This window comes from Ammospiza nelsoni, chromosome 1, assembly GCF_027579445.1.
Source record: "Ammospiza nelsoni isolate bAmmNel1 chromosome 1, bAmmNel1.pri, whole genome shotgun sequence".
NCBI lineage: Eukaryota > Metazoa > Chordata > Aves > Passeriformes > Passerellidae > Ammospiza > Ammospiza nelsoni.
The window spans coordinates 75662134-75689068 of NC_080633.1; the positions used below are offsets into that span (position 1 = coordinate 75662134).

General features: G+C 34.0%; 1 protein-coding gene across 4 annotated transcripts in view; it reads left to right on the plus strand.

Annotated features, from left to right (window-relative positions):
• CDH10 (cadherin 10) overlaps positions 1-26451 on the plus strand; it is a 94527-nt gene extending 68076 nt beyond the window's left edge. The window contains exons 4-12 of one of the 4 annotated variants that reach the window (XM_059472307.1): positions 3126-3245; positions 3847-4014; positions 9009-9196; positions 12099-12352; positions 13885-14021; positions 16137-16258; positions 22176-22338; positions 24241-24492; positions 25374-26451. In XM_059472307.1, the coding sequence (XP_059328290.1) occupies positions 3126-3245; positions 3847-4014; positions 9009-9196; positions 12099-12352; positions 13885-14021; positions 16137-16258; positions 22176-22338; positions 24241-24492; positions 25374-25867 (1898 nt within the window). In that variant the 3' untranslated portion in view covers positions 25868-26451. The remainder of the gene's footprint in view (positions 1-3125; positions 3246-3846; positions 4015-9008; positions 9197-12098; positions 12353-13884; positions 14022-16136; positions 16259-22175; positions 22339-24240; positions 24493-25373) is intronic. The other 3 variants (XM_059472315.1, XM_059472325.1, XM_059472333.1) reach the window with 3 other exon arrangements.
• The last annotated feature ends 484 nt before the right edge of the window (positions 26452-26935 follow it).

A 26935-nucleotide genomic window follows, 5' to 3' on the forward strand; every position in this document is an offset into this window, starting at 1 on the left:
TCACTGTCTCCTTTATGCACTGCTATAGAGTTCAGATTAGGCTTTAAATTTCAAAAGTCAAAGACCAGCTTCATCAGAAGCAACCTGTGACTATGTAAAAGACAGAGTAAGATCTAGACCAAGTAATGATTGTTAACTGATACCTACACTGTAGTTTTTAAGCCCTGGCATAAGTGATCATCTTCAATGCTTTTGGATTTCTGGTCCAGGTTTCCAACCCGAACAAACAATAAATTTGTTTTATTGAGCATCAGTGGTCTTCAGTGTACTGAAGCAAAGCAAAACCAGCTGGTGCTTTGACAGATGATGTGCAGAATGTAATTGATACACTGATGGCATTACTCCTGTTTACTTCTTGATGTGGTTTCTGTCAGGTTTTTACAGGAATTGCTGATCCCCCATGGAAGCCTGGGGAGCACATCTATTTTCCTCTCATAGCAAGGGGAGTTCTGCATCCTAAATGCAACTTGGAAGTGTAGTAGTGCCCTTGCACTTCTCCTCCCAGGTACCAGACCCATAAAATCCAAAGAGCTGAGGTAACATGAAAAAGTAAAGTTCATCCTTACTGCATTTGGGTAATAGAGTGTACATTGTCCTGAACATAACCCACCAATTGCATGGTGTGATAGCGATGAAATTAAGGAGCACAAGTCTCTTTCCACAGACTTTAGAGGGAATAGGTACAAATCTACAGTTTTCAGAAGTTTCTGACAGGTTTTTTTGAGGGGTGTATATATGCAGCCATGTTCATTCCAGCTGGAGAGAAGCATAGATGATGTAATTTGCTGTTTCATGTGCATGTGCACTGAGAGTATTAATTCATTATGACACCTAATAGCAGTAACTGTTAGACACAGAGTATTGCATTTAAAAATGAGTTGTTTAAAATATATTTTAAATTTATTAAACATTTTCTTCAGTTTCCTTCCAAATTATTCTTCAAAATTGGTTTTCCTTATATTTTTAAACTAAAATAAAACAAAAGTCTCATACAATTGACCTATTAATAGATACATTTAGTTTCACAAATTAGGGAAATGTGAAAATTAAAAAAAAATTAATTATTCACTTACATGTAATAGAGACAAAGTGTTTATTTTTATGTATTTACAATGTAGAAGCTTCTGATTAACACATCAGGCTGTTGTGACAGATGTCTTGATTATGACTGTTCTGTGTTGGTATGGATATGAAATGGAGGAGTTGTAAACTTTACTTGCACAATTCCTTGTTGGTCAGTGGCTTGGGGGTTTTTTGCCCTTTTTTTAACTTGCAGCACTTCAGTTACTGAGCATGGTTTGTGTTATCCGACTTTTACACAACTGCTTTTTCAGGGAAGGTATTTTTTAGGAGCAAGTATACATTCTAGCACTGCAGTTTCTCTATAGTAGTAGGATGGTCCGAAAGTGCATTTCAGAATCAAGACAACACTCTTCAGAACTTAAATATATTAAACAGAAAGGCCTATTCACCTTTTAGCAGAATAGTTATATAGACATATATCTACACATGGAGTTCAGAGTGGCTGAAGACATATGACATTTGTGAAGCATAGAGACAAAGTTTTTAGAACACACCTACCATCCCCACATTCTTTTTAAAAAATGTTCCAATTTTCGGAATCAGCATATTCCGAATGGTTACCAGAGCAATCTTCAATACAATAGAAAGTTATTTTCTCTTAATTTCTTTATACTTATACTTGTGTAGCATTTTTTATTTTTTAAATTTTATTTTGTGTTTGGGTCTTTACTCTGTAAATTCATTATTCACTCCATTTTAATAGGAATAGTATAACCAGCAATATGCCCATTTTGCCTTCTTTTTGAGAAGCCAGTACTTTTAGGGACTCACTGAAACAAGTATTTTTATTCTCTAGCAGTTGAAAACAGAATATTTCGGAAAACTCATCTCTGTTTCAATAGTTAGGCACATGGCTTATTCCCTTGATATTGGTGCTATGATTGAACAATTTACTTATAAAAAGCAGGTTTGTTGTCATGTCATAAAATCCCAAATAAATGGAGAAATGGCATTTACTTTTACTTGTTTTTCTATGTATATTAGAATAACTCTGTAGTATAGACAGACAATGCAGATAATGTGAGGAAGTAAATAATTGTGCCAAGGGTCCTGGATTTACAGGTGTCTTTTTTCATATTTTGTGAGGAAAAGAATTTTGAGGGAATTGGGATAAAAGGAGAAAAAAGTTTTGAAGTCTTCTGATCCTCAGATTAGCCTATGGCTAGCCAGTCATGTGCTTGTGGTCATTGTTTTTCCTTTTTTTTTTCCTCAGTTCTTTCCTATATACTTAAAATAGCGTCTGTACTTTATGGATGCACAGTAGGGGGGATCCTTGTTCATACTTTATTTCTGTGATGGAAGAGTTGAACAGGATGTAGAAAAACATTTTGATTGTGGAAAAACTGTCCAACAGTGGTAACAGCAAATATTTCATGTTTTAAAGGATTGGTATATTCTATTAAAATTTAGAAAAGGTCTTTAAGGTTAGGAATTTTTCTGTAATCTAAATAATCAGCAGATTTCAGAGTTCATATGGCAGTGTTTCTTTTGGTAATATCTATCTACAGTAAAACTTAAAATCAGGGAGAACCGATGCCTTGTTTTTCACAAGTTCCAATGACGTGTTTAATCATCTTTTTCTGTCATGTTCCTGCATGTGTAGTTTCATATCATCCTCATATCATTGAACAAAAGAAAAGAAAAAGAAAACAAACCACAAAACACCCCAAACCCATTCAAGCCAATGGAATGAAGGTATTTATTCCAAGTAAAAAAAGTGTCTTCTGCAAAGAGGATGTGCATACATGAAATTATTGTAGCTAGGTAAGGATAAGAATTCAGCTCAGACACAGGTATTGTTTATATTTTCTAATTAAATCTTAATCTCACTTGGGATTACAGAAGTTTATTTTCAATTTATGTAGAAGGAGACCCGGAATAAGGAAGAATGTACCTAATGTTGACTAGAAGATCACAAATATATTTGGAAAATCCAACTAGTATTAGCTGACATTTTCTTTGGTGTCTGTTGGAATGGAAATTGATGCTCTGACACCTCCGTGTAGTGTCATATGCAACTAAGTTGGCTTTGGATGTTTCAGGTACTTCTGTGGTCCAAGTTACAGCTACTGATGCTGATGACCCTTCATATGGAAACAGTGCCAGAATAATTTATAGCATACTTCAAGGCCAGCCATATTTCTCTGTGGAACCAGAAACAGGTAATGAATATTTTCATTATTTTCATTTGCTATAAACTTTAAACTTTTCCTTTCATTTAAAAGACCTTACATCGCATAAAAAAATGTAATTAAAAACTAACTGAGATGAAAGAGCATTTCTTGCTTTTTCTCATTATTTATAACTTTTATAATACATATAAAAACTCAAGACATCTGAAATTATGAACTGTAAGTAATTTCACAATGGGACTATTTATTGCTTAAGATTTAAATAACAACATTTCTGATAAAGGCGGGCATAAAGGTTTTTTTCCTCAGAAAATATTGTTCTTTTTTCCCCTAATGATTCTACTTAGATTAATAAAAGATGGTCTTTCTCCTAAACCTTTGGCACAAATATCTTGAAGGATTTTTAGCATGAAACTGGAAAAGTACCTGTGATGTAGAACAAGTACTCAACCAAGACACAGCCTGTACTAAAGACTACTATAATTGTAAGACTACTATAAAACTTATGGACAGAAATTTTTTCTTTGAAACATTAAATGAATATCTCAGAGATTTATTTCAGGACTAATATAAAAAAGATAAGCAACAAATACATTATTAGCGATTCTGTTTTCCAATTTATTTCTTTTAGGCATCATCAGGACGGCGTTGCCAAACATGAACAGAGAAAACAGGGAGCAGTACCAAGTGGTTATCCAGGCAAAGGACATGGGAGGCCAGATGGGAGGATTATCAGGGACCACCACGGTGAACATCACCCTGACTGATGTCAACGACAATCCACCTCGCTTCCCCCAGAGTAAGCTGCATTTAATAGTTGACTTGTGCTGGAAGAGTTAGGCAGTCACCATCTGGTTTAATTTAGAGTAAATCTAGATTATGGGGCACACATAAACAAAAGGCTTATGTGCTGATTATTATTATTAAAGCAGTATATTAAATGTTAAAGCTTTTTTTTTTTTTTTTGTTAAGAAACAGTTACATGATGAAATATAACTGCAGTAAACCTGGAATTCCTCCCAGGAATATGGGCAGCAATAGTAGGTGGACTTGTAAGAGCATTAGAGCAATGTTTTTGCTCTTTCCTTACCTATTGCTTAAATCCTACATGCTCTCCCACTGGAGAACAAAACATGTTGTAATTCTAGATATGCAGAAATATTTGAATTGACGTATCTGCTTAAATATTTAATCATGAAGAATATGGAAAAGAAATTACTCAAAGGGAATCAGACAGATTTGTACTTTTCAGCTATAGAGCTACAAAACAATATACAAAACTTCCCAAATTAAAGCAAATTAAATTTAACTTTTGTTTGGTTTTTTACAGCTTTAGTGAAGGTTTTTATAATGCTTTTTGCTCTTTGATACTACTGCTGTCAAGACTTTGTATCCTTAAACCAAAATGTAAAAATATTTTTGGTCTCTGATGTGAAAATATTAAACTATGCAGCATTGAACTTGTAACAGTTAAGCATTTTAAATACATTTGAAGCCTTTTGCATTAATTGAAGTTGCAGTATTTGCGCAATGATTTAGATTTACTTAGTACGTAAAGGATTTAGAGTATCCTCACCACACATTTTATACACTCTGTATAATTCTACTCAATCCAGTAGTTACTGATGCACTCTTCTTGATCAAAATAACAGAATCAGCTTTAAATTATGCTCCTTATGGCAGAACTGGAGTACATAATTATGTTCAATTTAATATTGAAGTTAATATATATAAGTTCATCTAAGATGTTTATCAGCATGTAGTTTCATATTCACACTTAAAAAAAATAATCATACACTATTGAATAAGAAGAACTTGTGCATTTCTACAAAGGTCATATTCTGAACAGAATTTATTGTTACATTATAATTTATTTATAATTAATTATTTTTTAAATAATTTTTCATTTTTCCACAATTTTAAAAAATCATTTTTATTGTTTCAATATGTATATAGAAGATTATGGTATTTCCATTGTTGTGTAGGATAGGAGTGCTGTAGTACTCTTCTCTGGACACACTGGAGAAGACTGTTCAAAGAGGTGTCATGTTCAAAGCCTTACAGGAAAAAAAAAAATAAGTTAAACTTAAGACAGCATAGAAGCTTCAAAAGTGCATATTTATACTTTTCGTCTTTTTTCTTGTTTTCTTGAACAGTGTGGTAAATTATAAGTTAGAATGATGAAATCAACTTTCCAGACCACTTTAACATGACTTATCTGGGATTCCAACATAATATTTGAGATAGAGAAGGATTTGATGTAGCATCTCTGCATTTTTCTTTAATGTCAGTTTAAATCAGATATGTCATTTGCTTTAAAGAAACTTAAATTTGCTTTCATGGGCTTTTGTTGTTTTTGTTTGATTTTTCTCTCTACTTTCTCTCTGCCACTTTCTTTGTTAGATATAAATGCACGTTTCATTGGAGATGAAAATTAAAACATTTATAAGGATGACATATTTTACTAAATATATGAAAGTAAAAATAGCTATTAACTTTAAAAATATATATATTTAGCCTCAAAATGGAAGTGGACATTATAATGATTTATGATTTTAACAGAGTTCAGTGAGACTGCTGGAATTGAAACTGTTTAAGTAAAATTATTCTTATTCTATTCCAATTTATAAAAAACTCAGATGTATTAGGTTAATGAAACAATAATATTCACATCAGATTTATAAATTATCAGGCTAAGTATTAGAATTCCCATTATGTTTCCACAGGACTCCCCATATTACAGCTATATGTTTCAATAAAATGTTTAATATCAGCTTATATGTCTCCCACAAGAAACTCATATTAAAATTGGGGAAAATTTGACATAATTTATTGTATTGTACATTCTAAAAACATAAATATAGAAGAACCCCTAATTCCTCTGTTGTTTGCATTATGAAACAAGGATTCTTAAAAATATACTAAATCCCACATAGATAACAGTGGTGATGAGATTGAGAACTTTTTCAAGGTGCTACAGAAAGGTCTTCAAAGACCTCAGACATTGGGTCTTTGTTTCAACTATAATACTTCCAGGTGTTCTCAGAAGTAAGGAGATGGTGTTCACCAGTGATAAACGGAAAATGTGATTTATGGACTTAGAAGCCTGGGACTCAGTGAAACTCAGTGCACCTGAATTATGGCACCCACGTATCCTGTGAGACTATAGCCTGTGGTAATTTATAATATTTGCCCTTACATTATATGCCTATTCAAGAGTGAATGGGAAGAAGGGTAAATGGAAAAATGAGATTGGTTTTTCATTCTTTATGACTGACTGAAGTATTTGCAATCCCAAGTGTGTAGACTGTAATCCTCAAGCTGATTTCTGCTCTCCTTAGTCTATGGAAAAGTATTCCTTTCCTTGATCCTCCCATTTCTTTTCCTGACAGACAAATGAAAGGACATCATTCACTGGAGTAAATGCAAAGAGTAAACTGCTTTCCTTGAGAAGTTAGAAATCAGATTGACAGCAGAGTTTTGCCAGGATGAGTCTACTTTGGTGTACTTTGTATTCTGATACAGGGTCCAAAGCTGCACTGCATCCCATACTTAGTCCATTAAATGTATTCAGTGACAAAAGGAATAAAATGAAGCATCTCATCCTATGGTGGAGATTTCTAGAAATAGATAGGCTAGATTAAAAACTATCTTTTAGATGATAAGTTTCTGGTTATTTTCCCTCTCTGTTTCCACTACCTTATTAGCAACTCATGTATGAGCTCTTACAATTTTGTAGACTAAATAATGACTAAATAATGCACTGGGAGTCAAAGTGTCCAGAAGGCATAGGGATATAGTTTTAAGAGCTGAAAAAAATGTGGAGACTAGTTGACACCTCGTAAAAATAATTATAACATATAAATATTAATTGGGGATAAAAAAAAGTCTTTCACCATAGTCTCCTATAGTACTGCTGAAGTACTAAACTGGGGATAATTTTTCTTTTGCCTTTTTTTTACCATTAGATGATTAGAGAGAGATTCTCTGCTAGTGAAGTATTACAGGTTTAGATATTAGAGAAAGATAATGAAAATATTAGAGAAAATGCAGAATAAAATACTCAATTGAACATCAAAATGCAACTGAGCAAAAATAAACACATACAAATAGAAGGGGGTGTACATGGCCATAAAGAATTGATTCTGCTGCTATATGTCCCTTTCATATTAAAATATGCTTAAGTAAAATTAAATGAAGAAAATAAATTAAAATATTTCAATATTTTTCATTCAGTGTTTAGTTGAAAATTAAATGTGAATGCATCTATTTTTCAATTTTTGCATTTTTGCTTTTTTAGGTCTGTCAAACGGGAACATAATAACATAATAGAACAGAAAAAACATAACTCTGTGGAGGAAGAAAAAATCTCTAATGACCCAATAAATAATAGGTTTTTTTTGTACTAAGTGTCACTCTGTAGATGGCTTGTAATACACCAGTAATCCTCAAATGACTCATGCTTTCCTGAGTTTTGATAAAATCACATTGCCAGTGACCTTCCCATACAGCCATGCCAATCTCTCCCCATGACTCTTCTTGATTGCACAAAACTAATATGCCCTTGATGGACTTTTCTGTACTAGTTATTTGGGCAATGTATTTATGTGTTGCTTTTTGTGTAGCCTGTCCAGCTTTTTACTGTTGTGGTTGCTGCCCTTTACCATTTCCATTTTTGTGTTATTTCAAGCATACCTCTAACTCCTTTAACTTAGGTAGTGTCTAAGTAGAACAGAAAATCTTAGTAAACTTAACAAAGGCCATAGAAGAAAATGTTTTCCAAGAGACATTTGATGCATTCACTTTCATCTTTGGAATGACAACTGGAGATGCATTAATTTTAAAATATTTTTTCTGAGAATTCTTCATAGCGTATTATGTCCCCCACGAGTTTTTGTAGCATATGTTCCAACAGATGGGATCAAATACCTCAATGCTTACTTACAGTTTTCACACTAAGGCTAGGACATGGAATGCTAAAATACATGGTAAGATACTTATTTCAATTTACTGCAGCATGTCTGAATGATGACAGTTTTATTCCTATGTATTTTATCAGCTGCATGACACTACCATAAAGGGATATAACTAAGATAAGGAAAGTAGCACGAACCAAGAATTGTAATATTCATAAGCCTATTTCAGTATGAATTAACTGCTTCAACAAGTATAGGCACAATTTCTGCTCGTAGATTTTTAAAATACCTCTCCCTGCATTAATGTGTTATTCAAATTTATTTAAGATGATATCTTACTATCTAATTTTGAAAGCTGAAATGTCAGTCTGTTGCATAGAACTAGCCAGTGAAATAAAGGAATTCTATTCTTGCTATTGTTTCCATGATAAAATACATGTAATATGTATCTCAAAGATTGCCCTTAGATATTAAGGGGTAAAAAAGAAGAGTGAAACTGAGCAAGAACACACAGCAGTCTTTCCAGATGATATTTCAGGAATGAAAGAAAAATGAGAACAAGAAACTTACAAGGAAAAGAAAGGCAAGAAGAGTGCGGATATACTTGATTCTTCTCTGAGATAGAATAAAGATCTTTCTCAACCCTATTTTCTATGAATGTTTTTTCAACAATTTTGTTTTCAGTCTTCTATATAAAACTTTTCTCTGGATAGTTCTCTGCCTCATATTTTCTCCATTGCCTCAGTATTAAATGGCAAGTTCTCTAGAACAAAAAAATACACAAAATTTTGTTACCAGCTATTGTGTCACACAGTGTTACTTCATGCATGTGTTCCAGCTTGTGGGGGTCCTGAATGGCTATTTGTCTCTTTGACAGGTACCATCCATCTCCGCATCCCCGAGTCCTCCCCAGTTGGGACAGCCATTGGCAGCGTTAAAGCCACAGATGCAGACACTGGGAAGAATGCAGAAGTGGAGTACAGAATTATAGATGGTGATGGGACTGATATGTTTGATATTGTGACACAGAAGGACACACAGGAAGGCGTCATCACTGTGCGAAAGGTGTCTGTTAGCAGCATTCACTAAATTATTTTGATGTCAATGTTATGTCACAAGCGTTCATTGCTTACATTATGTGATAAGACATGCTAATTGCTTAACATTTGCAAGCATCCCCCATCAGTGACTGAAAGATACTGTTTCCTTTTAAGGTGAACTGGAAATAAAAGGTGGTAACCATATCTAAGATACACATAGGTTCAAAGCATTGTTGTAAGCAAAGTATGAAAAAGTGGACCAGCCCCAATGTTTTAGCACTAATTATTTCTATGATTTCAAATGCAGACTTCTTAAGTATTTCTATAATCTGTTTTCTTCAGCAAGCAACCAGCAGCTCACTCACTGATGAGAGACACACATTCCTTCTCTGTGAGATTCTCATCTACTTGGGTGAGATGAGATCTGTGTGCCAGAACACAGACATGAGTTGAAAGGATATGGTTTTGTTCCTGTTTCCAATGTGTGAGAGGGCTGCCACATGAGCAATGTGTATGTAATGAAGGTTTTGTTCCTGATCCAGAGCTAGCATTAGTTCTGCCCTCTGTCTTGCACTGTCAGAGCACTTTCAGATGCTTGTTTTCTAAGTCTATCTCACAAGAAGAAATGCCGCTCTCCTACTCCTCAAAAATTTCCCTTCCAAAAGTCCCTTGGTCCTTGTCCTTGGGAGTTTGAGATGAACTTCAAAGAGTTCAGGCACCATTTTTAAGATAAAACATTGTTTATATTAGCTTTCCAAACAAATGTCCTTAAGCATAGAATAATGAAATAAACAGTGATATAAAAGATACCTTCACATCTCTTGATAATGGCAACCAAGGAAGAGAGAAGTTCTGCAAAGAACGTTCCTTTTTAATTTCTGTGTTTTATTTTGTTCATAGTTAGTGTAGTTGTTTATCTGGGGAAAAAAAAAAAAAAAAAACAACTAAAAAAACAAAGTTTGAGGTCTAATAGCTTTTCTTTTCCTAGTTTGTGAAGGCTTTCTTGAGATGCTCTTCTCTTGCTTGCTTCAGATTTTCACACAATTACACTAAACATTAAATCAATAGCATCTCGAAAAAAGTCTAGCAGCTGAATCAAGCACAAGAATTTTCCTAAATTATAATACAGCAGTTCCAAAAATGTCAATAAATACTAATGAACAAGATCTTTTGATTTTGTTATTAGCAGTCTGACAGAATTTGCATTTTTCAGGATGCTCTCTCAGTCATGAATAAATAGTTTATTCAATACCACAGACAACAGAACTAACAAGCAAGGAAGGAGATGAGAATGCTGAGTTCATTGATTCATTAAAATAGTCTCTTTTCTTTTTGTTGTTATTTATCCATTTTGATTGTAATTTCTGTTTTCAGTCGTGAATAACTACAAATAGCTTGTGTTCCTTTACAAAGCTTCCAAGTTATTAAGTCTGAATTTATTATGCTCTATAAATAACTTTTTCTATACACATTTTTCTATACAATTTCTCACAGACAAAATAATTGATTTTCCACAATTTCATATATTTGGGCAAGAATTTCCTTCATTACTGTGGATGTGCTGGAATGCCTGTAAAATCTACATGTTTCACACCCATGTTTTGCAGTGTAGGTAGATATGTCCAAATTGGATGTGAATGTTGTAGTAGCAAGTTTACATATTCATCGTGCACATTCCGCCAGACTAGACTAATTAGAATAAGTCAGGACTAGCATGTCTTCTTTGCTTTTAGGATTGAAGCCAGTGTCCCTTAACAGCTGAATGATGCACTTTACAGACATAGCAATAGCCTCAGATCTAGGTTAAATGGTTGTTTTCCTCATTTGTATTCATAGATACTCTCCCCTCTGCTCTGACTACTTTTTTAAAACAAGTCTGAGGCAGTGGGGAAACTCATTCTTTCTCATGCACTGGACTGCATCTTTCTGCTTTTGAATAGTGTATTTAAATATCTAACCTGTCACTTTGGCATCTTTAGTGAACATTAATTAATATTTAAAAGCAGCTAGGCAGAAAAAAACAAGCCATCAACCACCCATTTTGATGAATGAAAACCACCAGTTCTATATCTCTCTGAGAATCTGTGGGAGTTAATAAAGTCTTCTTTGTGTCAGAAAGGTAGATTTTCAGCTTGCTCATTTCCTTAGAATCATTAACTAGCTAACACTTTTCATCTATGACAGCTAGAAAAATTTGAAGGAATAAAATTATTTTCAATCCAAAATGATTTCTAATTATAACCGTGAACTGCTCCTCCTCCCATTTTAAAAAGGAACTGCTGACAAAAATGTCAAATATATTTTCAAAAAAAAAAAAACCTTTCTGATGTCGGATTCATTAAATTAAATGAAAAGGAACAAGATTAAACCCCACTGTTTCTCTAAATATAGAGAGCTTTGACACACATACCTTCCTCAAAAGACACCTAAAACATTCCTGATATTTAAGGCCTACTATATGGGCTTGACAATAGCAATACTCTGGTCATTTTAATTATTCAGGGCTTTACAGAATTTCCTATGAAACATTAGTGTTAAATACCTTGTTCTGGAATGTTTGTATTTCCAGTCAGTATCTCAAGCTTTTTAAATGGTTATATGATTGTTTCAAATCCATATTCTTATGAAACAGCTGCAGAATTCCCTGAATAATTGGTTAATTTTCGCTGAAAATCTTTTTATCATTCACGCTGAGATAATTTAACTAATATACAGGAAAAGATACTTCTTCTAAAAACAATGTAATTTGTTATTTGACAAAGTGACTCCTGTGGTGGGGAAAATATTAACTGTGTTGGTGCTCCCAGAATGCATGGGTAGGATCTGATAAGACTTGAGCCCTCTTCAGTTTCCATTATGTACATAGGTCAACATCTGCCAATATGTAAATCTAATCTAATAAAATTTATTGCACTTTTCATTTTTAGCCACTGGACTATGAGACAAGACGGCTTTATACTTTGAAAGTAGAAGCTGAAAATACCCATGTGGATCCCCGTTTCTATTACCTTGGGCCTTTCAAAGACACAATTATTGTGAAAATCTCTGTAGAAGATGTAGATGAACCTCCTGTTTTCAGCAGGTCTTCTTACCTTTTTGAGGTGCATGAAGATATTGAGTTGGGGACAATAATAGGAACAGTAATGGCACGGGATCCTGATTCTGCCTCAAGTCCAATAAGGTAATACTTCAATGTCTAAACATATTATTTGCTAAAGAAATTAAGATAAATAGTAATACAACATTAATTTAACATAGAGATGTTTTATCTATTATTTATTAGTGTCCCAGAGATAGACAGAATTGAGAATGGTGCTATCTGTAAACCTACAAATATGTCAGGCAAAAGAAATTTACTTACACTCAAGAGACACACAAAATATTTTCCAGTGGCACAATTCATAAAAACTTGATTTCAAGTAGGCCCATCAGGATTGCTTTTTACTTCGCACTGTGAAAAGCTTTTAGAGTGCTGATTAAACAAGTTCTAGACTTCAATAAACCTAACATGTATGAAGTAAAATGAAATGCTTACCATATAAGCCAAATAGTCTTAAATATAATTTCTTTGGAAAATAGTAGATTTTTGTTTTATTCTAGTTAAGAATTATTAAAGTAAGCTAGTAGTAAAAAAAAACAAAAACATTTGAGTAAGTCTTTATTGCACTATAAGAAGTTTTCATAGGCTGTTCTTTTTTTGTTGTTTTTGTATTCATTTTGGCATTGACTTGTTCATTGGGGTTTTATTTGTTTGTCTTTTTATATTTACTGCAATTGTGTGTAGTGGAGTGAGCAAACAGCAGCCACCAAAACCGTATAGATGTTGTTTTCATATAACAGCATTTTTTTATTTGGCTCAATTTAGTTAAGTACTGTAAATGAAACCAGATGCACTTGATTAACAGTTTAGATCACCCATAAGTTTTCATAGAAACATAAACATTTGTTTCTATTGTACTATACAAGTGTACTATTTAACTTTTTAAAAAATTTGGCCAAATTCTGAAACGTATTCCAAAAATCATTCTGTATTTGACAAAATCCTGCATTTAATTCCATTCCATTCCAATTCTAATTTTAAGGCAATGTTAAATATTAAAAAAAAAAAAGAGGAAAGAGAAATTTTCTGATACTAGTTTGACACTACCATAGCATGTTGGTGGCCATTATGCCTGCCAGAAGTATAGCAACTATAGAAAAATAGAAGGTCCTTGAACATCTATCCATGAAAGTTCTGCATGTGGACTTATTTTTATACAAGTTTTTTTTATCTTGATCTCTAGTGAATTAATGCATCCTAAACAGCAGAAGCTGAGCTTATAGCAATAATTTTGAACAGCTTGTAAATTAGCTGTCAATCTCAGTCTGAAAAAACAGTATATCAAAGACCATTTTCCTTTCAGGATTAAATTAATTCTTTAATTATACATTAAAATTCTTATTTTTTAAAATAATTCTCCTATAGTCTTGTAAAAGCTCCAGTTATCAAATATTACACTATTGTATCACATTCTTAAAATCCAAGTTTTAATTCCTTGTTCTATGGAGCTAACATTCAGAAATTTGAGAAGTATTTATAGAAACTAAATATATGTCTTTTCAAAACTAACCTTTGTAATATAGAACATAAAACCTGTAGTGACTTGTGAAATATATATTTTCTTTGACTTTTTATAATTTTGACAACACTTTCTATTTTATTGTCATATTTAGGTTTTCTCTGGATCGTCACACTGACCTGGACAGGATATTTAACATTCATTCTGGAAATGGGTCCATCTATACTTCTAAGCCACTTGACCGTGAGATATCCCAATGGCACAATCTTAGTGTTATAGCAGCTGAGATTAGTAAGCTAATTTGGTTTTTCTTTTTACTTTCAGTTTTCTTTAGCCTGTAAAGTTACAGCTGCAACTTTGTGATGAAAACATCCCTCCTTTATTTTCTCCCTCTCCCTTTATACTAGATGTTCTGGAAAAGTGAACTGTGGGGTAGCTAACAGCAGCTGTCTCCTCATCGATCTTTTCCTCAGCTACCTCAATCACTGACCTTTAATGTCCAACTTATTTCTGAAATGTTAGCCAATTAAAATATAAGATTGGATTAATTATTTTTATTCCTTTCTTGGAGGACAATAACATGATTTTGCTGTTAAAATAGATGAGTTTAGCATAGTAATCTATGGTTTTGTCTCTATTATTTTCTTCATTTCCTTAGAAATACTTTCATTATCTCTTCCTATGGTATCTGCACCTACGGCTCTTTGAAATCAGCATCTAAAAATCACTTCCTCTCAAAGTCACTAATTTTTTTAGGGCTAATTCTGTATCAGTTAAAAAAAAAAGGAAAAAAATACTGGTCAGCAGTGAAACGTGTCTGGCAAGAGTTACACTGCAGAGGACTAAATGGAACATTGTGTCCTGCCAATTAAACATTCTGTGTTAAAAACAAAACAAAACAAAACAAAACAAAAAAAAAAAAAACAAAAACAAAAACAAAAAAACCCCACAGTAGTTTGTTTTTTTTTTAAAAAAACAACTTTTTCTTTTGATGCTTTGTCCTGAGCTTGCAAGCATTCAGAGTGCTGTCTAATGTTGTACAAATTATTTTCAGATTTATATAATGAAGAAACTTAACATCCTTGCATGACTAGATCTTAGTGCTAAACTTACCTCCTTGTCAGAAAACTTAGAGCAAATTTACATTATGGACATATCTGGAGTAGTTAGCATTCTCCACAGAGATATGTTAATTTTGGAGAAAGAAGTGAAGAAGGAGATTTAGATCTTTAAATATTTTAAAATCCTACCTGTGAAGCATGACAGAATGAAAGCAGTGTTAGAACTGATTTGGAAAGTTAGCATGAACATACAGAAGGCTATGAAAAACTGCATGCTAAACCTGGAAATGTAAATAATTCAGGATGTCAAAAAAGATCCACTTCACACTCTTTAGCAAAGGTGCTACTGATAACAAGCCAATGTAATTCCAGCTGCTCCTTAATGTCTTTTGTTTTATTTAAAGCAGAAGAAGAGGGGGGGAAATCAGTAATTTGGAACAATCTGTTACTTTTGTTACTTATCCAGTTCCATTAATGTTAAAAAATTATATGCTGCTTAGCTACCACACAGCAGAATTCCAAGAAACATCTGCACTTTTTACACCCAGGAATTATTTATTATTTTTGGTATGGCAACAAGATCAGCAAGTGAGAACAGGGACACTTATATTCCTGAATTAACCTATACTAACAAAAGCGCACTTTAAATAACAATAATAGTATCTTGGCATTTGGTGAGGGGGACGTTATTCTTGTTTCTGAACCTAAGGTCTGAAACGTTACATTAATATTTTTTAAGGCAATTTAAACATTAAGAAATCTTATTCTAATAAGTTCTTTACCAAATTTTTGGAGGAGTACTTTCATTTGTTTTGTTGGAATTTCTTTGAGGGGCAAGAGAGGAAAGTCAGACTTAAAAATTTTTCAAAATATGTGTGCATGTCATAGACTAAATTAACTCTAACCCAGCCAAAACCAACACAATGCACAAATGATGTCCTTCGTATCTTTTCTCTGTAAAACAAACCAGATAAACAAAGAATTTTACAATTAAAGATCAAAACCATACAAAACCTTAAGTCCACCAAGTGATCAAATTTGTTACTGTAGTAGTGGGCATACATTTCATATACAATATTTGAAAATATTATTAACATTTGCCACCCCTTATCTCCATGTAAAACTTAATTGCTCACTAGATCCCAATGCTTCTTTTTTTTTACTCTACACAAATAATTTCTTTGTTTTTCAGAAGGCCTGATTCTGCCTTGTTACTGGTTTGTACACTAAAAATTGACCAGATTCAAACTTCATCTTGCATGTGTATTGCTCATGAAATTTGGAAGAAAACAGAAAACTCTTAATAAGAAAATGATCTCATGTTTCTTCTCTCTTCTACTGTCAGACAACCCCAAAGATACTACTCATGTTCCGGTCTATGTAAGAATTTTGGATGTTAATGACAATGCGCCACAGTTTGCTGTATTCTACGACACTTTTGTCTGTGAAAACGCCAGAGCTGGACAGGTATGCCTTTGATAAACACTTCCCACCATCTAGTTTTGCTACAGAACTCAATTGTAGACCATTCCTGCCTATTGCTTAAGAAAAATCATACCTAAATTATCTTTTGATATGTTCAAAATGAAAGCAAAGAAGCTCTGTAAGTGAGGCTTGGAGTGAAATGTCAGTACGTTACAAGCACACTAGTGTTTCAATCACCACTTTTTCTTACCTAACCTTGTACTGCTTTTAAATCCCAATGAGATATGTCCATGACAGGGTCATGGTCATGCCCTTAATTTCACAAAGAAGAACATTACATGTAACTAAAAACTTTGATCTATATTATTTTAATAATTCTCCAGTAGCAAAATTCAGATATATTTCAATCCATGCTGACAGTGAATACAAACCAAAAAACCTGTCACACTTTTTTTTTTCAATTGTTAGATTCATCTTTCATTATCTCACCAAAAATTTCTGTAAAGAAAACATGCATTTTTAAAAATGTAACAAAATATTTTCTTTCGCTTCTTTGAGGCTACACAATGTGTACTTCGATTTAAATGAATTGACTGTACTGCTTAATACCTAATGTCCAGGCAGTTGCTTATTAGAACTTTTAAATTGTTTTTTCTATTACATGTCCCAGAGCATAATCTGCCAAAAATAAAACCTTTAAAATGATAGCAGTAGTACCTCAGTGCAACCCTTTCAGTACATTTGAATAGAACGTGGTACAAGTGCCAGCTTGTCTTAACTGTTGGGAGTCCCACAGGTATAACATTCAGGTTGTGTTGGAAATTTTGCATTCAGGTTGCCATTCTTCCTTCCAAAGTGACATAAGTTTGAACTTATAACAAAGAATTTGAGGCCAAAATTTATAATGCATAAAATATATAAAGGTACTGAGCAAGTGCATTTGTCTGCTGTGGCAGTCACAAGAGAATTCAAGGTGTTAGATAAAGAGAAATCACTGGCTAAAAATGTAGAAAGTTGGACAGCTGAATTGTCTACTATAAATGCCAAAAAATGTTTAATAATTTTCAATATGACATAAGGATTAATACTTGTAAAAGAAGAACATTGAATTTTCGTCTTCCAGTTTCACAAAAAACACATCCTGTGTGAAAAAAATAATAAAAGCATACATCCACAAATTTTACTCATCTGAGTTTTCAGAATTTTTTCTGTGCAGGTTACTAGTTCTAGAGCGCACATGTAATGTTAAGAGAGCAGTTAAATTTCCATGTACAAGTATTTTAAATAACAGGTTTTTTCTGTGCTATCTAGACTATAAAAGTCAGTATAATTTAAAAGTAAATATAAAAGTATTTCAACATTGCATTGTTGTATTGTTTACAATCAGAATAGGCTGTCAGTTAAAAAGTTGAATAAAATAGCACTAATCACTTATAACTAATAAATGAGATTCTAAATAAGTTGACACAATGCATCCACAAATGCTTATTTAAGTTGTTATAGGGCTGAATAGGGTCTTTATCTGAAAAAAAACTGCCAAGGTTATTGAGAGGGCAGTTTTATATATATAAATATATATATATAATAATATATATATATATATTATATATATATTTATATATATAAAATATATTTATATTTTATATAAATATAAATATTTTTTAAGAAATATGAGTTGCAAATGATTGCTTAAAGAAAACAATTCTCAGAAAGAGAAAAAATGTAATGCAGGATAACAAGAATAATCTTTTTGAACGTAATTATATTCTTCTTGTTTACTGGCAGCTCATAAATAAGACTTTTTAGTTTTCGAATTCAATCTGTCCTGAGAGAACGTAATCAATTCAAACTGAACATGGTTCCCTGAGCTTGATTCCTCCCACATTTCTGCTATTTTTCTTCCCTTTCAGGTTTTCATAATTACATTTGATCCATAAAATTTATATCTATTAGGTAACTGAAACTAATGATGCTTCATCAGTCACAGATTCTGTTGTATTCATTTCAGTAATTCCCATCTGCTAAAGAGAGATATTATAAGGAATATTATACTTTTCCATTTACTTAATTTGTACAGAAACCTAAATTTTATACATATATATATATAAACATATGCATACTACATATGATACCTAGGGAGGTGCACATAAATCCATGTATACAAACATACATATATATGCAAATATATAGCAAGAGAGAAATATGACTTTTGTAGTCTGAAAGACTCAAAGGGCCTGTGATTGTTTTCCTGCTTGCTATTACTGCTGATGTCAGATCCTACCATGAACTTACAAACGATGCAAATATCCTATCTCAAAAGCTCAAGCTATACACAAGCAGCCCCTCTGGCAGAATGCTATTTTGGTGGTTGCTGTTCTTTTGACCCCCCCCCCCCCCAAAAATGAGGACAGTCTTGGTGTGATGGCATAAAGAGGACACAGGCATTCATGTGACCTACACAAGGCTGACTCAAAAGGAGTTCAGGGAAATAAAGCAGCAAAATGCTCAGACTGCTGCAGCCCTGCAACCAAAGAAGTTCAGCTGTCCTCTGCCCCCAGGTGAGAAGAGGCAGGAGCTGGGCATCTGGACAGATGGAATCCCACTGGTTTTGTCAGCTCCCAGCTGTCACATGTCTGGCAGCTCAGCTGCCAGCCTCCAAAGATCCTCTAATGTAAAAGATAAGAATCAGTTTAGAAAGCAGAAGTCAGTCCTGCTTTAGAGAGATCTTGCATGGAAGCTAAGTAAAACTTTTCCAAATATTCATTTTCCCTATAGTAGATGTCAGAAGAGAGGCCCTTCTTCTTTATGTGTAAATGATCTGCCAAAAAAAAAGGCAGAAGTTGACCTTGGTCAGCAGCCAAGTGCCCAACAAACCACTTCCTGCCCCCTCAATAATATAGGGGGAGAAAAGATGAAAAATAAATGGTTTGAGACAAACTTACAAATTACCATCACTGGCAAAACAGACTCAGTTTGGGGCTGTTGCAGCCGCTGGCACTGCCTGGGGCCAGCCTGGGCAGCCCCAGCACAGCCCTGGCACAGCCAGCACTGGAACAGCCTCACCTTTTTCAAGTCCACTGTGATGTTTAAATGGCTTGTTATTGTCTTGCTGTTACTAGCCTTCATTTTTACCTAATCCATACATACCTTTTCACATGGTCAAATGTTATGTAAATAGGTCTAGCTCATAATGGATTCTTTTTCAAAGACATTTTAAAATACAAATCTTGGGGTCTATTTTCCTTTTTCCAATAACTTAATGAAGAATAGATTATAAAAACAGACTAGGTTTCTTGAACCAATTAGTTTTATGCTGCTCTTCATGTTATCAGCTCATTTGACCCATATAACAGTCCTTATCAGGAAAAGGATGTCCTTTCCTCCCCATAATCTTGTTTAAATGTGGCTTTTGGGATCTTCGTAGTTCCAGAACTTTCCTTGTTATATTCACAAGTGTCTTTCTAAAAATAGCTAAAATTCACATCTATTGAAAAACTAAAATCCCTGAAGTGTTTTTCTAGCTTTCAATTTTCCCTCCCTATTTTTCAGATCTTTCTGTAAAAATTTCCTAAATCCTTTAATCCTGAAGTGTAATTTTATCTTTGTTTATTGCATCTTTCATTTCTTTTGATAAATGACAATTTGTGATCAATTTACTTGAAAATTTGTTCTCTTTCTTTCCCAACTCCCCTGAGTCATTCTTACTTTAGTTTCTTCAATATATAGCCATAGATCTTATACCTCTCAGTGAGGTATATGCTTTACCTTTTTCAAAAACCTTTTTCAAAAACTTTTTTAAAAACTCTCAAAGGTTTGCTTTTTTCACTCAGGCAAGAAAAAATTTTTGAACTGCAAATTGATGTAAAGTTTCTAAAGAGTTCTGCTTTCTTTTTCTCAATAGCACATTATATTTTCTTTGTCCTAAATTTAAAAGCAAAACTATAGTATATTTTTGAAGAAAACATTTACCTAAACAGTTGACGGAACTGATGCTTGCCGAAGTCCTACTAAGCAGAAAGTGAATTTTGTTGGAATAAGCGCACCTTATAGCAAACTTGTTTCCAGTGGTTTATCAGTTTTTTAGTGGCTAATGACCCTCATGACTGCTACTGTGCCATTAATTTCCTACCTATCATCATACAGAGTAACATCCTTGGCTTCCCTGCAGTTACTGCTTAGTGCCATTTCTAGAAAGAAACAACTTAAGAGTGTTATACCCCTATTTACAAGGAAATTGGGTGGCAGGTCTAAGATAAAAGAACTTTTGGAAACCACATGTAAAACAGGATTTATCACATTAAAATAGTAATCAATATTATCAGGAAGCCATTTCAAGTTGCAATATGATGCTTTCAATTCTACATGCTCTTTTAAAAAAAAACTATGATAATGAACACTCAGCAAATCAGTTGATTTTCAATAGCCTAACACCTGCAACTGACCATATTCATGGTCTCTAGTTGTTAAGTAAAATAAACTAGTGTTTTTATATTTCATTTTGTAAATATATATGAAAATTCACATGCTAATTGCTCACTAAATAATTAAAATATTCATTCTTCAAAAACATAATATTCTATGCTTGCATTATCAGTTTTATTCATATAGAAAGTTATTGGAGGATTATGTAAGAAAACAGATTTAGAGAAAGACAAAACTCCTGTTGAAAAAGCAAGGAAGCTGCTATATTAAAAGAAATCCCATCCTTGCCTCCTCAAGATATTTACTGCTATTTTCTGGATGGACAAGAAAGAAATTGGGAGTTAGTCATGCGTTTTTTAAGGCAAACAGGAGTGCACTGCAGTTGTTGATGTGAAAGATGATCAGACCTGACAAAAGCTGTGATATGAAGAGAAATGGCTGTATTTGGAAGAACTGGAAGAGGAAAAACAAACAGAGTTTAACAAGTACACCACAGGGAAGAAATGGTGTTAAAAATTAGATGTAATTCCATGGTTGAAAGAGCAGTGCAATTTAAAATGATGAATAAGAAATGAAGAATAAAAATGATCTAGGCTAAAGATAATCTATATTTGGAAGTTAAACTTAAGAACATAACTGAACCTTCAAGCATGCATGCACAAAAATCCAGACTTAAATTCACTTTATATGCCATAGTATTAAAAAAAGCCCCAGACTGAAAATAGGCAATAAAGTAAAAAATAATAGTAAAAAAATTCATTTTGCTTGGGAAACAATATTTAGCCACTCTTAGGTATAGAAATTTCACTGAAAAAGCCACATATTCACTTGCCTTAGAAGGGAAGAAGTACTGATAAAGGGGTTGCCATTACTGTCCCCAAAAATTGCCCAAATTTGTTGTAGGCATTGTGGAAAGCTCTGAGTATGGAACTGACCTGGTGCAGCTTACTCTCAGAATTATGACACCTGATTCTCATCCCACTCCAAACTTGTGCAACTCTAGGGTGTGCTACAATGTTTTACAAGAGTAGAAATATGTCTAAAATATAACTGGAATTTTTTATCTCGGGAATCATGTTGCTGTGTTCTTCTATACTAATAAATAGAAAAATCATGTTAAAGAAAAAATGTTTTAATGTAGAAATGTAATTTGAAGCTTTAACTTCCCTTAAAAAAAAAGTGTTTGATAAAATGCCGTTTTTATCACAAAAAATAGAAAACTTCATGTGAATTACAGTCTTAGGTGTTGATTTGAATTTAAAATGATGAATCAAAGATGAAGCGTAACAACTACCAGCTACAGCTAAAACTATTTTTGGCAAGTTTTGTCCACTATGTAGCTACAATAATATAGGTGCACATATTCTGTCACATGAAAAATACAGATTTTTTTTTCAAAAAAACTTACATAAGACACTTGTTGAACATCTGGGTTTTTTTTATTTTGCAGAATAAATATTAAGTCAATATGTGTGAATGCCAAGTTACTCCAATGCTTTTCATCTTCTTTGATCAGACAGCTCTATCAAAAACCTAGGTGTATTTGGTCTTTTTGTTGTTGTTGTTTGTTTGCTTGCTTTTTTTCCTGCAGCTTATTCAAACCATAAGTGCAGTAGACAAAGATGACCCTCTTGGTGGACAAAAATTTTTCTTCAGTTTAGCTGCCGTTAACCCTAACTTCACTGTTCAGGACAATGAAGGTAAAATTCATGCCTGTTCCGAGGAAGGAGTTTTATCTTTTCTGTCTGGCTACATCCCTGAAATATATTTGCTTTTGATGCCTATCAGTATGTAGAGAAGTTGTGAAGGTTGCTGCTACCAAGAATACTTTGCCTGAATGAGGTATAGGACATCTACACTTGTATCTGTGTAAAGCAAAAATGTGATTTAAAAAAAGTTATGAAGAAAATCAGAAAATTGTTGGCTTGGGGTAAGAGACAGATGAAATACTTGACTACAAAAGAAAAAAGGCTTTCAAAAATGTCTTCAGCTGAAAGTTGAGATTTTTCACTTTAGCTTTTTGTGACATTGTTCTGATTCCCCTGGCCTTCTGTTTTGCTTCTTTCTGACCATTAATGAAAAGAACAGTTCTGAGAGCCACTTTGGCTTTTCTTTTGATCCTTGCTCAATCTGTCTTTATCAGAGAAAATTTTCAGAAGCTTCTGTTGGGGAAGTGAGACTATGAATTTTGGCTTTCATTATTAGTATGACTAATTGAGAGGACTCTAGATTACAGAAGACATAAATGAGAGAGGACACGGTATCAGTCTTCAAATGTGTCAAAGGCATAAAGGCAAAGGGAATAGTCCTCTGTTCCTGATGAATATTTCAGGATGTAATAGACTACAAACAACAGCAGAAAAAAAACTTCTAATGGTAGGGAAATTGAAGTAATTAAATAAAATATTTCACATACCTTATAAAATCCTTTGCAGAAGAGGTGTTTAAAGATCCGTAAGAGACTTTTTGATGTTGAGTGAAAACAAATAATGTTAAAATACCTAAAACCAGTGAAGGGAAGCAAGAAAGAAAAACTTTATGTTTCACATCTTGAAGTCTATGAAAAAATACATTATTAGTATTTTAAACAAAGGTTATATCTTGGTGACTAGGCCCTGAGTACAGAGAGGTATAGATCTTGATATTTCCTTATTATCTGTAGTTATTTTCTTGCTTTTTGCACATGGGTTATTTTAGTTGTGCCTGAAGTTATCTATCAAAATAGCTAACCACATAGCTCAGGCAACCCACAAATATGATGAAAATTAAATTTTCCTTTTAGTGCACATTAAACCCATATTTTCTCTCTTTTGGATAAAACAGTTATCAGCTCTGGTGTTGGCTGCTACTCTAGCATTGTGGCTCTAAAAGTAGAAGAAATAGTCTCTTCCTGTTATTCATTCCTTCTCTTGCTTCCCTTCCCTCTGGCCACTCTGTGGGCACCTTTTGGTGCTGAAGTATCCTGCACACAACTAAGATTTGTCTGTTACAGATACAGTGTAATAAGTTCACTTCTCAAAAATGTGCAGGAATACCTACCATCTTTCACATTTTCTGAATTCCTAAGACAATTTCTATCCAAAAAAAGCCCTACTTCATGTGCTAAGGTACATAATTCATTGTTCTACAGTGTGTTGAAAGCGGTTTGGTTTAACAAATCTCATTCTGAGTTGACAGCATTCCTGTGGGTGTTGTCACAGATGAGCCATAGAAAGAATCTTCTAGAGCAGAGTACTTGTTGAACTGCACAAAGTGGAAGGTTCTTTTTCCTCAGTTGGTTGCTGCATTTCAGGGTTTCAGCCCTGAACTGTAACTGTGTCATGCACTGCATGCATTAATCTATAAAACATTTTAAGCTTTGAGAAATCCTCTTTTCAAATCACACGCCAGAGTGGTGCAGAGGCACAGAGAAGCAGGCCAGATGTACCTAAAAACTTATAAATATCTTTCTGATCAAATGAGAATGCCGTTAGAAAAACAGAGCTATCACTGTGATATCAGGATCTATTTTGAAGTCATATAAAATACGATTATTTGCATCTACTATAAGTGATATGGTTTCTGTTTGTATAGGCTACAACAGTATCTTTTAATCACTCTAGATAACACTGCCAGGATTTTGACGAGGAGGAATGGCTTTAGTCGGCATGAAATAAGCACTTACCTTCTCCCAGTGGTGATCTCGGACAACGACTACCCGATCCAGAGCAGCACGGGCACGCTGACCATCCGCGTGTGCGCCTGTGACAGCCGGGGCAACATGCAGTCCTGCAGCGCCGAGGCCTTGCTGCTCCCTGCCGGCCTCAGCACGGGGGCTCTGGTGGCCATTCTCCTCTGCATCATCATCCTGCTAGGTAAGGGGAGAAACGCGCCTTCCCCTGCCCAGGAACAAATATTTGAGGCCTGACTCGTTTCACGAAATTATGCAGGTTGATAGAGTTAATGGTCCTGGATTTTGCAAGAAGGATATAACTGCAGCTTAAAATAAAAAGGAAAAAACAAGGCCAAACCCTCATTATCTTTGTTATCTGCTAATTTAACACCATAAATAATTCGAGTCCCAGACTGTTAAACTGTCACTGTGCAGCCAGAAGCTCATTTATGTTCTTTTGTTAAGTTTCCCGAAAAAAGAAAGTTCAGAGAGGATGAATAGTGTAATCAAAAATCGCTTTCATGTCTTTCATTTTAAATTTTTTTGAGGAAAAGTCTCTTTTTCATTTAAATAACTACTGAAAATCAATATGCAGTATATATTTCACATATAATATAACAGTAATCAGTAATTTCACTACATCAAAGCCCTGTCTATACAGTGGTTTCAGTGCTGTAATAAAAAAAAAAGAAAAATTTTGTAAAACCTCCATTTTGTGGTTTATAGAATAACACTTAATGACCTATAATTCAACTCAAACCCACTTTTTAACAATTCCTTTGAGCTTGAAAAAGGAAAAAGATCTTCAGAATAGACCTGGCTATTTTAAAGCTCATTACAGCTACAGAAGGAGCATGCAGACAAGCTCATGGTCCTGTAAGCAGAGCACAGAATGTGTGCAAAATAGGTTCTTGATATAGACTTTATTGTGCTACCATTATACAGATAGGGGTGTTTATCCAGTTATCAGAAAAAAATGAGTTGGTGAAATGTAGCTGAAATGTGGCTCTTGCACCCGGTGGATTTGCTGCTAAGAAATTGTTAAATAGAGATCTTTACCCATTCTTTGTTTCCCTCTTTAAGTTATAGTGGTGCTATTTGCTGCTCTGAAGAGGCAACGAAAGAAGGAGCCTTTGATCCTCTCTAAAGAGGACATCAGAGACAACATTGTGAGTTACAATGACGAAGGCGGCGGAGAGGAAGACACCCAGGCCTTTGATATCGGCACACTGAGGAATCCTGCGGCTATAGAAGATAAGAAGCTTCGGCGAGACATTCTCCCTGAAACGTTATTTGTGCCCCGGAGGACTCCTTCGGCACCAGACAACACGGATGTCCGAGATTTCATTAACCAAAGGCTAAAAGAGCACGACACTGATCCCTCCGCGCCGCCGTACGACTCGCTTGCAACCTATGCCTATGAGGGAAACGATTCCATAGCTGAATCCTTGAGCTCCTTGGAGTCAGGTACTACCGAAGGAGACCAAAACTATGATTACCTCCGAGAGTGGGGCCCTCGGTTTAATAAGCTAGCTGAGATGTACGGTGGAGGAGAAAGTGACAAAGACACTTCTTAACCTACAGTAGGCTACTTTTTTCCTTTTCCTTTGAGCGGAAGTAATTTTACAGACACCTTCTGCACTCAACAGTATTTAACATTCAGGAAAATTTTCCTGCCACTCAGCACAATGGTTTCCTTTTAAAATTTGTTTTAAACTTGTCCATTAATGTCATTCATTCTTTCTAGTAGGATGCCACTTGGAATATATACAACATTTTATTTAATCAAACTTCCAAGAGCCAAAGCTATGGAAATTCAGTGTTGTACATTTTAGTAAGTAAAATAAAAAATATCTTACCTTCAGAAATTTGAACAGGGTGATAATCCCCTAAGCAACCTCATGTACAAGCCGCTTCTGTTAGGTACATGTCCTATTCCTGCAAGTGCAGCTTTTAAGATGGCGAAGAAGAAAAAATCCAATATGTCCTGTTCTGTACATTAAAATAAAACAAAATGTACACGTGGTGTTAATAAGTGTAATATGCAGCTGGTTTAAAAAAAAAGTTTGTGCAACTTCATTTCATCAAATTCTATCTGCCAATGTTTTATATTTATATTTTTGTATTTATTTTTAAAAAATAAACCAGTTTTTACAACTATGCTAATGTTTGCCTGCCTGTTCTCACCATGAGTTTCAAACTTGAAAAGAACATGGAATTTCTCCAGTGAGATCACAACCAACTGCTAATACTTCTGTGCTGAAGTATTCTCCATACATATAACACAGTCTGAAGTGCTTATGCTCACTGAGACAGGTGCAAGTTATACATTACTTGCTTGCTCAGAAGTGCCACTTTCTATTGTTCAGTGTTTGTGAGAATTTTCTTGGTTTTATTTTTTAACTAAACTAATCATATTCTAATCTAGAAAGATTAATTACTCTCTTGTGTCACCTCGAATAGCCTTATTCTAAAAACACACTGGCACAATTTATCTATCCAAACACATAACATTAGTTTCAAAATCTCAGTTTATTTGTTTTATAGTTCTCCATTTTGAATCATACTTACGTCATCATCAGAAGTGATCTGTAAGTGCAACAGATAAAGCGTAAAAAGATGCTCAATCCTTTTAAAGCTCTATT